At 32.1% G+C, this 18,633-nt stretch overlaps 1 protein-coding gene across 3 annotated transcripts in view; it reads right to left on the bottom strand.

Annotated features, from left to right (window-relative positions):
• The window catches only part of LOC115443929, a 42,093-nt gene that overhangs the window by 19,934 nt on the left and 3,526 nt on the right, over window positions 1-18,633 (bottom strand). The window contains exons 1-2 of one of the 3 annotated variants that reach the window (XM_030169535.2): window positions 16,955-17,327; window positions 3,046-3,183 (exon numbers count right to left, since the gene is read on the bottom strand). In XM_030169535.2, coding sequence (XP_030025395.1) covers window positions 3,046-3,159 — 114 coding nt within the window. In that variant the 5' untranslated portion in view covers window positions 3,160-3,183; window positions 16,955-17,327. Of the gene's footprint in view, window positions 1-3,045; window positions 3,184-3,605; window positions 3,670-16,954; window positions 17,328-18,633 lie in introns of those variants that run through there. The other 2 variants (XM_030169536.2, XM_030169537.2) reach the window with 2 other exon arrangements.

Raw genomic sequence — 18,633 nt, 5'->3', positions numbered from 1 at the left:
GGCAAGTTAAATAGGTTAATAGTAAATTAAAAAACCCGGTTAACTGTGAAAAGCTAATACTGTCCTACATGCCCTTATTACCCAAATCTAGGGTGAGAACAAACTTTATCAAACATGACTACAGAAAGATTTGGCTGGGTTTTCACAAACTGCCTGTCTAACATCCGTGGCGGTAGGGGCAAAGATCTAAAACTAGAGGTAACAAGTTCAATTTCCAACACAAAATAAACGTTTGATTGATTCGTCATTCATATTATCAATTCTACGTGCTATGAGGCCGACAGTAACTCGAATCCGCCAATACCGGCGAAACAAGACCTATTAGCAAAAAACGGATTATACTTCATTTCCTTATTAGTAGTCGATCAAAAGTATATTTATTATTATTCGAAATGTCACAACGCGTACAAATGAAAATATTGAGTCGGTTGTTTTAAAATAATTAAATAAAAATATTATAAAAATTATAATATAATAATGTAATATGTCGAATATATTTACCAGATTTGTAAGAGCAGTTTAAAATATGTTTTACATAATTCCCACATTGACGCTGGTGATCATTTAGATAAATTTTCACTGAATTAAAATCTTAATGCATTCCTATTTTGTCATTTAATTTTTCAATCAAAAACAAAATTATTACATTCAGTTTTAGTTTATTTATAAAATTTTGTTATAACTGAATTGACATGTAAAGATACCGCCCATTATATCTATTTTAGCCGATAGTGCACAAATCCCACGTGACGTTTTGCAAGTTTCTATATAATCACTTGCCGGAGCGTGGTAAAGTGCAAAGTTCAGTTTCCATCGCTGATGTGTGATTGAGTAAACTACGCTGGTCGTAAACATCGCGCTCAATATGGTCCCTCATAACAACAATATGCTAATAAGGATATTGAAGTTATGTCTAATTCTAGAGAAGATATACCCAAACAAAAAATTAGGCCATAGAATGACACAGTTTCATATATACTTTTGTACTGTAAAGCCTTTTAAGAAGTTCTAAATTATCACAAAGCTTTGTTATTAATTATAATATATTAACTTAAAACAAAATATTTAAAATGCGTTAATTTAAAAGACTGCACAATCGTTAAAAATAATTGAAAGTACATTATTCGAGTGCAGTTTGTTAAATAATCGTATTGTTACGCGAAAGTTGCGATGTCTTTCAAGTCTCCTATCTGACAATTGATCTTAAAACATTTAACGATTATTTGATATTCATTAGTTTTCAATTTATGGATCATCATCATCATCAGCAGCAGGATGTCCACTGCTGAACATAGGCCTCCCCCAAAGATTTCCAGATCGACCTATTGTAAGTGGCCCGCATCCAGCGACCTTCTACATTATGAGGTAACTTTTTTTACGTTTATAAATTGATGAACAGCCATCGTTAAATAAACAATACAACTACAAGAGGCACTAAGGCTTCATTTTCGACTATTTAAACAAGACGAACTGCTATAATAATATTCCGCCTCAATGCTCCTACGTCCAAATACGTCTTGACGTCAACTCTTCTTAGAAATTCACATAGTATTACAAGTCACGCACACCATAAAACATATTAATGGCTAGAAATCAATTCGATCGTGGAATTCCCCCGTGTTTCTAATAATTAATATAAACAGACATATGAAATATTGTAGACAAAACAAACGATTCTTATTAAGTTATTAGTTTTTGGCAAAAATAAAATGGATTTGTACTTAGTTACTAAGTATCGATAAAAATGTATTTATTTGAGTTACCATTTTCATTGTACGATTAAAATCGTTTTGATACAGCATATCAAATGTAAATAATCTAAAGTGGTTTGGAAATCTTCGCATTTAACTGTTCATTGTTCTCGAAATTTTCATCCAACATAATATATTTTTTGTATAAACAAGCTAAAGCGTCACATGGATTATTTTTTTTTTTTTTTTTTTTAATAAAGTACCTAAAATGCAATTATGATTACGTAATAATAGATAGACTCTTATAAAATCCTGGACCTTGATATAAAATTATTTATCTCTATTGAGTCGGACACAAACGAATATATGCCAGTAATTTACTCGACCACACAAGTTGTAGTAGCAAAATATAAATAAAATTAGTAACAAAATACCATCCAATGTCATATGAATACCGTGTGATGATACAGATATTGCGTAACATAACTATAAACGACATGCGATCCTTAATAATTGACAACATTTCATTTTTTCAACATACCCAAATGTTTATATTTTATGAAACTAGATCTAAAATTATGAGACCCATATTTTTTCTTTTTTCGAAATTCAGATATTTTCATTCATGATTTTCACTTTGAATTTTGTTTTATTCTAAAACGACGTAAGCACCAAATGACGTCAAATATACGGCTCAAAACGCCTTTGCTTTGCAGTAAAAAAGAAGTGAAGTGACAGATTTTTTGTTTCTCTCTCTCTCTTTGAAAGTAACAGTTGTGACGTATCTATTGTAATATTGACATTTGACGTTGACAAACGACGGTGTCTTAGTTTTTTAAAATAAATAGTAAGGTGGACCGAGGAACTATTTCATTCAACCGTATATGTGACGTCATCAAGCATTTTTCAGTTTTTAATTTTTTTCTTCGAAATTAAGTATTAAAAAAATATTAAAAATTCATAATCGAACTCAGAGTAGAAAAATTAAGAAACGGTATTTTTGTTTTAGCCATGTTTACATTTTGAAATGTTGTCAATTGCGTGCCGCACGAAGGAAACAGTTGCAACCGAGACGCGGATATTATTTTTAATCTTCCTATTTAAAACTATTTCTTCTTAGTTGTTGTTAAGCAATAACATTTATGCATCTGCATAAACCTTAAACACTAGTATTAGATAGCCAAGAAATCTATATCATTATTGCGAAAATGATGCATAAAAATGTAATACATTAACCCATTGATCAAATACATTCAAAAAACAAAATAAATACGGCACAAGTTTTCCCATAGATGTCCAGTTAATATAATAAGTACCTAACATATATAAGTAGTACATATTAAAGTATACTTACATTAACTAAACTGACTCCGAGACACACCATCCACGCCCACCCGCCATCGGGCGCGACCTTCCTCGTCGCCGGTGGTACCTTTTGGTCCGTTCCTTTACTCTTCTCCACCGTCATTTTCAGCCTTTGTCACCTTCTTTCCTACAACAAAAAGATATAAGTAATTAATATTCATGTAATATTTGCATACTTCCTGTATTCTATTTGCATGTTAATGTAGTGATCTTGAGCTATCGGGTCAAGTGCCTACTATACTCTGGATTAATATTTTTGATTCCATAATTCATGATGGTGCATTATGAGCAGCTTCGGCTAGGCGAGCTGGCAGTCCACGACAAAGTTTTTCGTACGTGCAGAACGTTAAAATGCAATACATAAAATGCATTGATAAAAAAATGAGGTCCAAAACCATCTTAAAGTACAAAGGGGCACTCCTACTGGGTACACGCTACGAGGTCAAACTTATCGTGTATTGCAACATCCGACTATAACTCAAAGCCACATCCTACAATCGATAGATAATCACATAATAAATATAGTTATAATTCATGGATTTAAACAACCATTGCCACGCGCCGCGAGTCATCAGCCGGCCGCGATAGCATGTGTTATGATTTGAAAGACGCCAAGCCGGTCGCGCGGTTACGCCTTGACAACAAAGCAGGCTCTGACTGTACCGAAGTGCAAGAGGGACGCCAGATCATGTGAGTAGCACGTGCTGAGCTGTCCATGCAGACACCACGTGCCTTTAATGCCGGTTCCTTGCAACTTGTACCTATCATTTCAATACAAAGCACTGATGTTTGTAAGGTTAGGCAGCCGCTGCTTTTGAGTACCTACTTTAATCATTGTGTTGATCGCATCGAAATTTTGATGAGAAATTCATTTGAATTAAATAACTAAATAAGCTGTAGAGTTGTTTTTATATATATTTTTCTACTTTGTATCTAAGATCCTTTCCAATCTTTTTCAAGTTTCACAGCGATACCCAAGTTTATTCAGAGAGTTTATTCACTAAGTAAAAACCCCGACTCGATAATTATATTTCAATAAAGAAAGGTTTTATTTCAATAAACTCCAGCTATTTATACCTATATACTTAGAAAAAAACTCGAACCGTAATTAGATACCCATTCCTTACAACCTACTAACAACTGTTCATGAAAAATACCGTTATTGAAACCAGATAAACTTAATTTACTTTGCAGTAAATTTGTACATTGTTTTCTTTGTTTGAATTGATTCAGTTTAAGTAATGAAATCGAATACTTTTTATTTTCAGCTTGGACCTGGCTTCACCCAAAATAATATTTATTATTTACGTGAAATTCTAATAAGTAGATAATAATACGTGTTATAAAAACTAAGCAAAAACTTAATAAACAACGTCAATTCGACTATTCACATCTATTTAAATACTTTAGAAGATTTGAAACCTTAATATTTAAGCGTCCAAACTAATGCACTTGATAAATAAAGTATTGGTATAGAAATTAAGTTATCATTAAACATAAAAAACCATAAAACCAAAACACATCGAAACAATTCACGTTAATTTCTTATCAACGCGGTACACGATCAAAACCTTGATTTCTGAATGTAAAAGTCACAATAAAAATAGTTTTGTACGCACATTTTCCTACACTCGACTACTCTAAACTAAAATAGAAGCTTACAATCTCGTTGACCTCGGCATTCGGTGTCCCCGAGGACTTCGGCGTGTGAATATTAAATCGCTATTGTCTGAGTCGATGATAAACCGATTACTTATCGGGTGAAAAGCAATACATTGTGTAAAAACAATAACACTGCCTATTGCTTAATGAGTTCCCAATATTCATTACTGATTAGACGATCGAAAAACAGATAAATAAGAAGTAATTATATTTTATTGACTAGCAACTAATTACTTTCCTCGTGATGTCTAAATACCTATTTATAGAATCAGACATTAAACAATTTAGTTAGTTATAGACCGGACAACAGGACCACATCACAAGTTATTACCAATTCGGTAATAAGTCGTTGTTTTATTTGAAATGTCCGTGTGTCAAGATATCTTAGCGTTCTTTGATATTAATAAAAAATAATGTATTTACAGAAAATATGCCTATATTAAAAACGTGCAAATTACGATATGAAAAAAAAATGAAATATTTTATATTGGTGTTTTGCTATTTCACGGTAGATTGAGTAACGCAGAGTGCAAAATTTTTGTACGACAATCTTCCCAATGATAGATAGATAGAACATAACATGATGTCCAAACGAGTAGACGAAAGTGCAATTGGAACTCCAATAGCTCCCTGAACTTATTATCACCACCACGCAACAATCTGTGAAACGGTTTGCCACTATACTTTCCCTCCTTTCTACAACTTAGGGGCCTTCAAGCAGACCGTGAAGAAGCGTTTAAGCAAGCCGTCAGGGGAGTTTATCTCTTGCCGGTCGACATGTTTTTGGACTTAACTTACGTCAGTAAGGCTACTTTGACACCGTCGATAAAAAAATATGAAAGCGATAAAAAGACAGTAAGTAACTAAGATGTATTTTTTAATCCAAAAATCTCACGTCACACTGATTGCACATCGGGGTCAACTAAGTAGGTACGCTATGACAATACCAAACACAATACAATTCATATTCAATAAAGCACTGACGATAGAAAATGCCATTTATCATAACCCTTTTTGCTAAAAGACAGAACGAATCAAATAACGTGAAGAAATGAGCTATAAAAAATTCCGATCTCACACATAACGAACACATACGCTTAGTCTTAACTCTTATGTAACAAGGCAATTCAAAACACGATATTTTAAATGAGTCGTATGTGTGCGTATACAGATTGTACTGAGAAATAACGTGACTACCAGAATAGCAGGACGATAACCTACAATGATGTCAGAACAACAAAAAATACGCACCGCGGCTGTCGTTCTTGCTTACAGAATTCAATTAATCTATGATATAAATATTTCATAAGGTATTTCCCGAAGACTCATAGTCTTTGAAGTTGTAGTTACGCTGTAGGAATAATTGTCTACAATACAGTAAGGTCAGATTCTCCGGGTCAGCATAAGTGTTTCACAGAAAACAACGTGACAGCTTGCTTCTGGAGATCGTATGATTCCTCACCTGGATCTTCCTAGATTTCCAAATTAATAACTGCCTTAATTTTCCTATTGCTTTCTTTTATAGCACACAGCACATATGTATAATGTATATAATTATTTTGGAATTGGAAGTGTTACGTATAATGAAGAACACTTAACATCACGTAACCTTTTATATTGCCGGTCTGCGCTATAAAACTATTTATAAAATAATTGTAATTGGGGATCTAGTTTTAAATAAAATGGAACAAAATTTGGCGGCACGCAGCCACTTGTAATACTTTCTTAAGCACATGTGTAAAGAACATTTCTAACGCTACGTCGGCTTTCATATTTGGTAACACATCTGTCTGCGCTTGCGCTATCGCCGAATCTTTCACCGTTCGGGTTACGCTTCAAGTTGAACGTTTTCTGCTCGTCATCGTCGAGTTACTGATGCACTGTTATTGCTAATAGTAGTTATGAATAAAACATTTTACTTCCACCATAATCGGATAACCCTACAGGTATTTAGATTTTTTTGTGTGTGTTTTTAAATTGGTTTCTATTTTATCTAAAAATTGTTTACTCTAAGCTCCTAACATTATGGTTAATCGCATGTTACTAAAACTTAAACATAGGCTTGGATATGTTTTTGTCTGTGTTTCAGTTTTTGTTTGTCTGGACTAAATTCGAAACAGAGCTAGAATAATAATACCAGTTTTTTTTGTGGGGGCACGCGGGGCACACAGTGTCCCACAGTGTTCTACTGGCAGGAAGGAAGGAGGGGTACCAAAAATTATGGACTTACAACATTCGAAAATTAGCGTGCCCCCAAAAAAGAAGTGACAAAAAAAGGCCTGATAATACCTAAGTATATCATCATTCAACACAGCATATACTTGTACCTGTCCATCAAAAATCGCGGTCAATGAGCTACTTATAAAATCCTATCTCTTGGACAATAAACATCAGATACTTATCAAATCACAGCCACGATTAATACATTTCATTGCACAATCGAAATCACGTGAAGCGATATTGATTGTTTGTTACCCTATCATGAAGCGGTCGCGGGGCGTTCAATGCAGATAGTAGAGCGGTTACATTTTAAATCATACAACGTCGAAAACAATGATTTTTATTATAATTTAACAATATGTTGAATATTACAACACGATAAAATACCACACACGCATTTACATGGTAATAACAATTTTGTATGGATGTTAAGGACACAGTGAAGATTTCATTGAAATGGTAATGTGGGACGTCAAATGTTAAATATACAACAGTTTAGTTGCTTTGTGAGTTTATAAATGCGAAATATAAAGTACTTAGCTACTAACTACTCTTAAATATACATACCGTGATAAATTAATTATGCCACGACACTAATATTGCCATAGATATTGCTGTACAAAACTTTTTTGAATTCTATTTGTGGCACAATAGTGCCACGTTTCAAAGGACCCGTAAGGCGCGAACGTAAAATAATGCATAAATAATGAATTATTCATTAAACAAAAAGACAATAACAATCATAAAATAAAAAAACTCCCCGCTAGTCTTAGTGCATTAACTCGGCGGACAGGCAAACTAGGACTCAGTTTCTAAGTGGCTTTCTCTTGTAACTTGTCATACGCTAGGTGGCGACATATGGACGCGAATGAGCATTAAATCGCAAGATCCGCACCAAACTCCGCTACGAGACTTTACGCACGTCTACCGTATCATATGAATCATAGTTTAAATGCTTATTGATTGCATTCAACTGATCAATAAACGCTAGCTCATATAAATGCTACTGCGGTCACAATAATGCTGCTCTAAATTCAAATAGTTCCATTCATAACATTTTAACCCTTTACTGTACTTTTAACCCGTCTATTTTGAGTGCGCGCGGTCTCATTACTCTGACCTAACAATTTGCCTGTACAATTAACGTCATGGAATTATTTTGCATTAACAAACGTTAATTAAATCGTCTGGAAGTTTTAATTAAATGTACGTCAGATAAAAAATGACATGTAACTTTTCCTAGAATATTGAGATATGTCATAATTCGCTAAGGGATAATATTATACCTACAGCATTTGTGTCAAATACTCGTATATTCAAGCTTCTGCAAGATCTAGCTTTAATAATTGAACAACGGAATGACTTACCTACTTAAATGAAACTGACTTATGAAGAAATTATTCTAATTTTATTTAAAATGGATATGAAAATTAATTTCCCCACACGGAAATATTTTTGCAATTAGAAAAACCATGAAAATTTATAAGTAACAGTTAATCAAAATTATGCATCGTATTGAGTATGTTTTTGTTTCGAATTTCATAAGAATTCTGTCAATTTATTGAAAATCTACTAGCACGTAGACCAAAATATTTATTACAAGTAATACGATGTACCCGAATCCATTAATAACTTTTTTTTGTGTTGTTTCCGAGGTAGAGTCGAATAATTTATCGATATATATGTATTATACAAAGTACAAACAGTTGGAAAGAAATGCAAATTTTGCATGCCAGGTCTACCTACGATATTTTTTCTGTATCGCGGCTGTAGTGTGTAGTTAGTATATAAGCTATGTAACGTATAGTATTAAGTGAGTATAATGACAGCAGTCTAATAAAGAACTTGAAACCAACAACACGTCTCAACATAAATTAATCCTTCCATTACATGGCGACCCTGCCAGTCGCGTCGGCGCAGCCCCGTGCTAGCGCGCGACGTGCAGTGACAATATTTTAAATATCATATAAGAAAAACTAAAATGAAGATAGAAAATAGAAAAAAAAGTAACAATAAGAAGATAATGAAGAATTAAGAAGAAATAGATATAAATTAAAATAAAGATTGAAATATGAAACTATTCAAGAAGGAAAATACATAGGAAGAAAGTAAAATGAAGAAAGAAAATTATTTTTAATTATTGAAGAAAGTAAATACTTAAGAAGTTTAAGAAGATAAAATAATATGGAAGACATATAGAAAAAATACATGTAAGAAGAAATATGAGTAGCAGGTACATATTTAAGTAGAACAGAATGCAAGATGTTCGAGCGGTGTCCAGGGTAATCCCGGCCCAAGGAGTCCAGGGTATAGCCCGGCCCATCCAGCACGCAGTACCAGAAAGCAGCCCAGCCGCATCGTCGAGCCACGAAGCTTCGAGCTGTCTTCATGAAGAAGATACAATTTATATCCTTTTTACATTTTTATATTTAATTCGTTTTTTACACTTAGTAATAGGCTCTAAAATTTATTTACTTTGAAAGCATATTTTTAAAAGACCATGGTAAACGAGGTATATTTTATTTTTGCTATTTCAATAACTAAGCTTAAATTATTCTTTTTTGTTTGTTCTTAAATATTCATGATTTAAGTAACAATGGCAGAAAACTTTGATTTAGAGACAGCTATAGAGTTTTTACCAGTCATGACAGGAAATGAGAATATTACTAGACAATTAATTGATAATATTGAGTTTTACGGTAGCATCCTTAATGAAAGTTCAAAACAATTATTAAATAATTTTGTATTAAAAACTAGATTAACAGAACATGCTAAATATTCTTTAAAACAAAACTATTCTAATTTAGAAGCATTATTAGAAGATATGAAAAGAAATTTATTGCCAAAGAAATCATTCATTGCTTTACAAAATCAACTTCTTAATTGCAGACAAGGAAATAGACCCATAAAAGTATTTGGCTCCGAAGTAGAAGGTCTTTTTACAGAATTAACTTACGCACAATGCGAAGGAGATCATTCGAAATTAAATATACTTCGTCCTATAAACGAGAAATTAGCAATTGACTGCTTTAGAAATGGTCTAAATAACTACCGAATAAGTATAATAATAGCATCTAGAAAATTCAGTTCGTTGGCACAAGCCATTCAAACTGCAATAGACGAGGACATAATTTTAAAAAATAATAGTGTTTCCCATCTTTATAGACAGAATAATAATTATTGTTCGAAATTTCAACCCATGTCTCACAATTATAATAATTTCTATAAAGTCACATCTCACAATAAATCAAACATAGATCATTCGCACAACATATTAGCACATCAAAACAAGGTGTCCAATAGCGAGTGCATTTTGCAAGATCAGCAATCATCGCATTGCGACTCGTCCGAGTGCATCAGTTTGAATATTTTAAACAACAGCGTAATGAAATCTGATCCCAGCCCCGTATGTGACGATAGTCAAGTTGATATTTGTACTGACGTAAATGTTTGTAATGAAAATCAATGCGATATAATTACAATTATAGAGTCAGTAGAACCTAAAAAAGAGTTCATTAAGCCTCAAGAAAAAATCGAAATTTGTAAGGATAATAATATTTTAAATTTAAAACAAACTCGAACAGAAAATGTTGATAAATCAGAAAAGGGGATATTAAACAGGTCTAAAGATGCAGACTTGAGTTTTGGAAATAATACAGGATATAGAATTAAAAGTAGGAGAATTTTTAAATCTAATGAAGGTTTTTGTTTTTATACGCCTTTGGAAAACAAATTGTACTTTGACTTAAAGTATTTAGAGGTAGGTAAGAATTTAATAAAAGATATAGAAGTATTTTGTAGAAATAAAAATATTAAGGAATTGAAAATCAATAAGAATAGGAGTAATAGAAAAGATATTAAAAAGTTTATAAGAGTGATAAGAAAATATTATGTAGAATATCCAAGAATAAAAATAAATAATGAATTAATAGATATTATGAAAGTAAAGGAAGTAACAAGTAAATATACGAGAAATGATGATGTGAAAAATAAAAATAATGATATTAAAATGTCGACAAATGTTGAGACGATGAATAATAAGAAAAAGTTATATTGTTAAAGAGTATAGATAAATGGTCAAGTAAAATTATAGACAATATAAATGATGAGAATAATAAAGATATAGTAAGTTATATTATAAAAACTGAAAGAAGTACTAAAGTATATTGTATTGATGAAGAATACAATGAAAAATACTTTGTAAAACTATGTGAAATGTATGACAAGCGTTCCGTAGGTATAACATAAGTTTAGAATAAAATCTATATTGTGGTTATAACAAAAAAAATACTTGCAAGATATAATGGTTAAATGTGTATTTTTTTAAGTATTATGTGTTATTGATATACATGGATATTATATGATATACTTAGTTTAAGAATTTTATATTAAAAAAAAAAATAAGAATGTGTAAACATTTATTTTTTTTTCCCAAAGGGGGAAGGTGTAGTGTGTAGTTAGTATATAAGCTATGTAACGTATAGTATTAAGTGAGTATAATGACAGCAGTCTAATAAAGAACTTGAAACCAACAACACGTCTCAACATAAATTAATCCTTCCATTACACGGCCACGAATTCCTAGTCTAAGCATAACCCGCCTACATTACCTACTCTTGAGCGATTTTTTAATGTCAGCATAAACCGTCAGCATAGGTTGTCGAAATTCGCAATTTCTCTGTATACCCAAAACAATACGTAGACTCAACAAAAAATGTTATATGTTATCAGTTCCAGAGTCCCATCAATATAAACCACGTTGGCATTATGTAGGTCAGGGATGTTATGGATATGCAATTTCGGATATGGATACGGATATGGATATCGGAATGAAATTATATCGGTTACGGATACGGTTACGGATATGTAATTATTTCGGATTATCCGTAAGTTTCGGATAGTTTCGGTTACGGATATTACAATAAAGTAAAATAAAAATATTATGTAATACAGTAGGGCGACGAATAATAACTATCGTTCGTCGTCATCGTTATTAATTATCGTTGAACTAATTGAGGAATTAATTAATTAATTTGAGATGAAATTTTAGTGAAGTAGTGCCACCTCCTTCCCGTGAAAAGTTTTTAACCGACTTCAAAAAAAGGAGGAGGTTATCAATTCGACGTGAATGTTTTTTTTTTGTATGTTTGTTACTTCAGTACTCGCTCATTTATGAACCCATTTGGAAAATTATTTTTTTATTCGAAAGAATATCTCTCCAGATTAGTCCCATAATTTTTTTTTCAGTATTTTGGTTTTAAAAATAAAAAACCTAGAATAATTATGTCGTCCAAGAAAACGAAATCGCGAATTTAGCTTTCCTGTAACGTTTTTAGTTATGTTTTTTGCATTGAGTTTGGTTGAGTGTACTTCTTACATACTTATACATACAGTATCACACCTTTTCCCTTTTTTAGGGGTAGGTAGAGGTATAACACCACAGCGTGATAGTTGTACTGTGAGCGAAATATATCAGTTGTGTTTTTGCGTTGGGTTCGCTTGAATTTACTTCTAACATACATATATATAGCATCACACCTTTTCCCCTTTTCAGTAGTACTCAGAGGTGTAACTCCTCAGCGCGATAGTCGTATCGTGAGCGAAACATAACTACGACATCGAGACGGTCTACTTTTAAACTAACACAAAAAAGCAAAACATAAAAATAATTTTAACAAAAAATTAAACCGCCTTTAAAAACCCCTGAAAACCAAAAAATAATTTCACATAACAGGTATTTATTGGATACCAACTTTGGAGTCGGTGCCTAATTAAAATTGCTAGTTAAGCTAGATAAATATATTAACGAATATACGAAAACAATGTGCTGCCAGCGTACAAAGTCAGCAGGTCAGATCGTCGCCGGAGATGAACACACCGCCGCAGCACAGCAAATGGAAGCTATTAAGGAAATATTTAAATTTGTGAACAGTACACTACCTAAATGCTCACCCTGTTACATATAGCTGGTCAAATGTGGGTGTATTACACTCCCTGCCCCGAAAAAAGAGGAAAGATAAAGGTGTAACACCATATATGTGCTTGGTATTACACCTTTCATTGTGTATGTTTGTTAGTAGTTAACGCAAACCTACTCCTTTTAATTAATTTGAAAGAAATTTAGCTCATGGATGGACTATGCTATTAAAATTAAACAATGTTTCCGTACATTTGTTCACATATTTATCTAGCTAAACTAGAAATTTTAATTAGGCACCAACTCCAAAATTGGTATCCAATATATACTTGTTATGTGAAATTATTTTTTGGTTTTGAGTGGTTTTTGAAGGCGGTTAAATTTTTTGTTAAAATTATTTTTATTATCACACTGTTTACATTTTGCAAAATTACCTTTAACTTGATAAAAAAAAATGTCCAAATTAAATTACTTTGGACGCATTTTGTCCTTATAAATTAATTTAGTACGTAACACAACACTTTTCCTTTACTTTATTAAATTAAGTACCTACCTACTCCTAAATAAAAAAAAAATATATATGAATGAGGTTATGTTATGACTAAAAATAACAAACATACTATACAAGATTCACGTGGCGCGTGAGCAGTGACACAAAAACGTGTCGGAACATATTATCCGTAACTTATCCGACACTATTATACCGGATACGGTTACGGTTACGGATATATTTTTATTTCGGATATCCGATAGTTTCGGTTACGGTTACGGAGCTCCATAACATCCCTGATGTAGGTCACACTTGACGGTCATTTATAGTGCCATTTTATTTGTACCTAATCATGAAAAAAATGATAATTAAGAATACCTAAGTGCCTATTTGTTATTAAACAACTTTCGTCCATATGACTTCCTTTTACAACAAAGGAACGAAAGGCGAATCCTCGAAACCAAACAATGGAAATATAGGCTACATTTGCATTAGTCAGATGATGTCATAATGCGCCTTAATAATGAACTGTGCGATTATATTGAGCCCACGCATTAAAATACATTGTTTTATGTTAATTTAAAAAGATACACTGTGGTCGGCGAAAATTAATAAATATACCTAGATCTACTTATTTCAATTTAGAAGAGAGAAGTTTTATGTATGTTCAGAGTTTAGAAGTGCTATAAAAAGTAAAAATACTAGGTACTTGCATCGACTATTCCCACGGCACTAACTGCTAACTATACCCATTGTAATGTGTCGAGTGTAGACAGTAAAGGATGTTTGTATCCTAATGTAGCTTCATATAAAAAAAATTATAAATTAAAGTCGTAAAATATTCCATTTTTGATTTTATCTGCTGAACTAAAAGATAGTTAAAAACTAAATAAGTGTCCATTTTAAATCGGAATAAATTGGCGTAATTTTTAAATGCCATAAATACCTATCATCTTTATAGAAAAATATTAATAGACCTTGCAGGAGATAGTAATAGCACAGCTGTGCGGCGAGTTAAGTTTAGCTTTTTCACCACGGTGTTTTTGGTGATTTGTAATTTTTTTTCCGTGTGAATTACATTCTTTAACCAACCATCATCGAAAGTACTACTCAAATGTTGACAATTAATTTACTAATAGTAAGCTACAGTAAGCCTGTGTCCTGCTACTTTTTTATACGGATACGGCATTTAGTTATAACTGCTTCTGATTATAAACAGAGTGGGTTCCAGATAGTGTCGATTGACGATATACGATCGTCCTTGTCACTCGACACAATTATGCCGGCCAGTTATAATTTGACACGGAGCAGCGAGCAAAAAATAGCATCGACACCTGAAGTTAGGGGGGCAGGGGCAGTAGTTAGTTGCATTAAAGAATTAAAATTAAATTAAAACTTTATAAGAAAACCTTATATTTTATTATAACTTTATATTTCTCTGGCCTTATTTAAACAAAAAAAGTGAAATGAGAATTTTTATATCGGCGTGGAGTGTCCGATTTTGACCAAAATGCAAATAGACTAGAGTTTTACCACATCAGCTGCTGTACGTATACCTATGAATAGGACCATGGGATACAGGACAATCTTTTCCACAGTTCCTAAGCTTGTGAGTTTTGTATGAGAATTCAAACTGCTATAGTTGACTGCAAATTTTTCTCGTTATAATCTGTATATGTGATCCGTAGCACTTTATAGGTTTTATTATTACTTAATAAAATATGATATGTCAAAGAATTTATGAATAAATTACTTTAGAATCACTTCGTTAGCCCACAATACCCTAGCATCTGAATGCAACAGAGCTCAATAATATGGTATATTACCAATCTAAATTATTAATTCATTTCCAATAGAAACATATTTATACACATTATTATGTGTCGTAGAGCCATTTCTTTTTTATTAGGTATTCTACCTATAATTACAGAATATTGGCAAGTAATATGGAAATTATGGATGATATTCCTTGGTTTTGTTTATAAATACAACATTTTATTATAAGGCTTAACAACACTTCAGTTTCATTGTGTCTACAACAATTAGTCGTAACAATAAAGAATTTGTGTTAATGAGGCCAATTAATGTATCCTTGTTGGCTTGCTACCTGATAATGGATTAACTAAAACAGCTTGTTATTTTAATAACAATGTAAACAACACATTATTAACCGAATTGTTCCATGTTTGCTAGAACAATATTGTTTTATGCTCTAAAAAATTACTTTATAGATGTTTCATGCCAGTTGAATAAGAAATATGTTTGCTGTTTTAATAGAACTTGTGTTGTTACTGAACCATAGCTAATAAAATACTTACTAACCTACATAGTAACATATTAAAAATCGAACTCAACGAGATTTGTAGTAGAGTTAGGCTTAAGTCTTTTTAACACTTTGTATTGCAAGTCTACAACCATTTCAATTCACTGTAGAGCAATTTCTTTTTCCACATAATTTATCTTAATTAATGATGTAAGTTTACACATATCTTGTTTTCTTAGAAATGTAATATATTTTTTTGTTTCGGTAATAGCATACGGTGACGGATGCTATATATCAAAAAATGTGTAATCATTTTGTGACATGCCAGTGAAGTAATTATTTCCGCTCTAATTGTTTGAATTTAGAGGGGAAATGTCCCATACTTATTACAAAAATATTTTTTTTAAAGAATAATGCACTATTGTTATAGATTATCCCATTATACTAATATTATCAGCATCAAATTAAAAAAAAATAACAAGTGATACAATGAGTCACAAAATTGCAAATAATTTAATAAAAGGAAGTTCACATAATTATGAACTAAATATAAATATTTAATGTGGTCACAAAATAATGTATGTATATTTATATTTTTTTAAATATAATACCTATTTTCTTATGTTATTGAAGGGTATAAAGCAGTATAACATACTTTATAAACATCATTGGGTCATCTAAATATGGCTATAAACCATACTACGCAAACCGCACTACACTTTTAAAGGGAGCTAGATTAATTGCCGTTTATAAAACCTTTTTGGAAGGATAAAAAGACATCTGCTCTGCAGTCACACATATAGCTTCTCAAAAAAAGGAACCTCTTTTCTACTTTTTATATACAGTAACTAAGATGGCTTCAGATGGTTTTCCATAGGATGTAGGGTAATTATACCTTCCCTAGGGGTAATTATATACTAGGGATACCCCCAATAAGATAGTATTCAAAGTTTAGTGGGTGAAATAAATTTTACTCAGTGATAGTTAAAGATCTACTTTATTTTCTTAATTAATAGATGGTAATTTAATAAAAAATGCATAAAAGATTGGAAATCTTTAAGATTTGTTGAAACTTTTTGTACAATTTGGTAAAGAATACTTACCTCATATTACTTATGCATTTCTAAAACTTTTTGGAAGTGTAAGTTTTAAAAAAATTATTGTTTCTTGTAAATACCAAATTATTCTTTGTTTAAATGATAAAATATTATAAAGTTAACGTAAAAGTTATTTAGGATTGTAAGGAATGTCATGAATTAGTATATAATTGTGCCACCTGGCTATGTTAATTTATAAATAAAGGTCATGGTTTAAATTTAACCCACTAATATATATAAAACACTCACCGTTATAAAAATATTTTCCATACAGTCTCTTCACTCTTACAATAACATCCAACAACACAACACTTTCTTTAGCGTGCCAAAAATCATAGAAACTTAGGTATTACTTTTGTTTGCAAGTAAAAAAATATTCGTACCCCACAAAAATAAATTTACATTAGCAATGTTTTTGTAACTTGTTAAGTGTTTATTTTAAACAGATATTTCATATTTTACTGCACATTTTACTTAACCTGAACGCACAATCCAATAACCAGACTTAACGTAACAAGAGGTACTTTTACAATTCAAAGTAAAACAAAACAATAGCAATAGTGGAGCGCTGAGCGCGCCTGGCTCTTTCACGAATGAAGTCGAATTTCGAATAGGTCAATGTAACGTGTAGGGAGGTGAAAAGTATTATTATATCGATGTATACTTTAAAAGTACAACAAAGACGGTTTAGTCGATAAATTAATAAATCGATTATTCGTTTTATATATGAATCGATAAATTTTTATTCTTTGTAAAAATTTTAATGAGTTCTTTGACAGCTGCCAAAACACGCAATGCAATGTGGGCGAAAAAATATCATTTTTATTGGTGAAACTTGCAGTAATAGGAACGCTCCTATCGATTTAACAAACTTAATAAATCGAACAAATATAAGTATTTAAATTAAAAATTAATGTGCACAGCTCCAAAACACTTTTACAAAAATAAAAACATACGAAATATTACTACTGATTAATTTCTTTACAATATTAATAGTTGGCTATTATTCATTATCAAAACAAATATGACGTATTTAGTCGATAAAAATTGTAATGATAATCGATATTAATCATCTATGTTTACATGCCCCCAACCCCAGACATGTTACTTTGACACCTGTCACATGGCTTATCTAAATTTTACAAAGTATGATACACAGATCTATGGCATATGGTGAATGGTCTCTAAATTTAGCCGGTTCCCTGAGAACGAATTGAAAAAAAATTAGATACACAGATCTGACAAAGATGTCTGTGATTCCAAGTACCATAATTATTGTACTTTTATATGCATGGGCGCCACTAAGTTTAGTTTTAGGGAGGTGGATCTGCACTATGTAATACTACATATACTATACTATATAATACCATTAGGTTTTTTTTATTCAAAGCCCGCGGGTTTTTGAAAATGTTTTATCATGAAGAATCTTTGTGGTCGATAATTCCCGTTGTTGCAGATTTATTCAGGGACATATTTTTTATAATTTATTTGTGGGCAGGGGTGCATGTGCACCTACTTGCACCCCCCTCCCGGCGCCCATGTTTATATGTATGTAAGTATGTAAATTTATTGTTATAACGTATCCGGATTTTCAAACGCGCCGAGCGGTTAGGGCCGATACGCGAACCGCTCTAAGGATGACTCACGCTAGACCGTGTCGGGTCCGAGCCGAGCGTCGGCCGTAGCACGGTCACGGAGCCGGTACTGTGCCTTTCATTTACAAAAACGGGCCTCGTCGGAGCATAAATAGCGTTGTCACTAGACTACAATAATGTTGAATTTGCAGCAGGAATTAGCAGCTATTGCGATCGCTATGGACGATGAAGAATCTGAATCTTCAACTACAAGGAATTGGAGTATGCATCCACTTTGGAGAGAACGGCAAGAGGAAGGATAATTTGTAAATCTTTGTAAAGATCTATGTAGTT

This window comes from Manduca sexta, chromosome 22, assembly GCF_014839805.1.
Source record: "Manduca sexta isolate Smith_Timp_Sample1 chromosome 22, JHU_Msex_v1.0, whole genome shotgun sequence".
NCBI lineage: Eukaryota > Metazoa > Arthropoda > Insecta > Lepidoptera > Sphingidae > Manduca > Manduca sexta.
The sequence above is the reverse complement of the archived record's forward strand: the minus strand, read 5'-3'. Positions and strand labels throughout refer to the sequence as shown.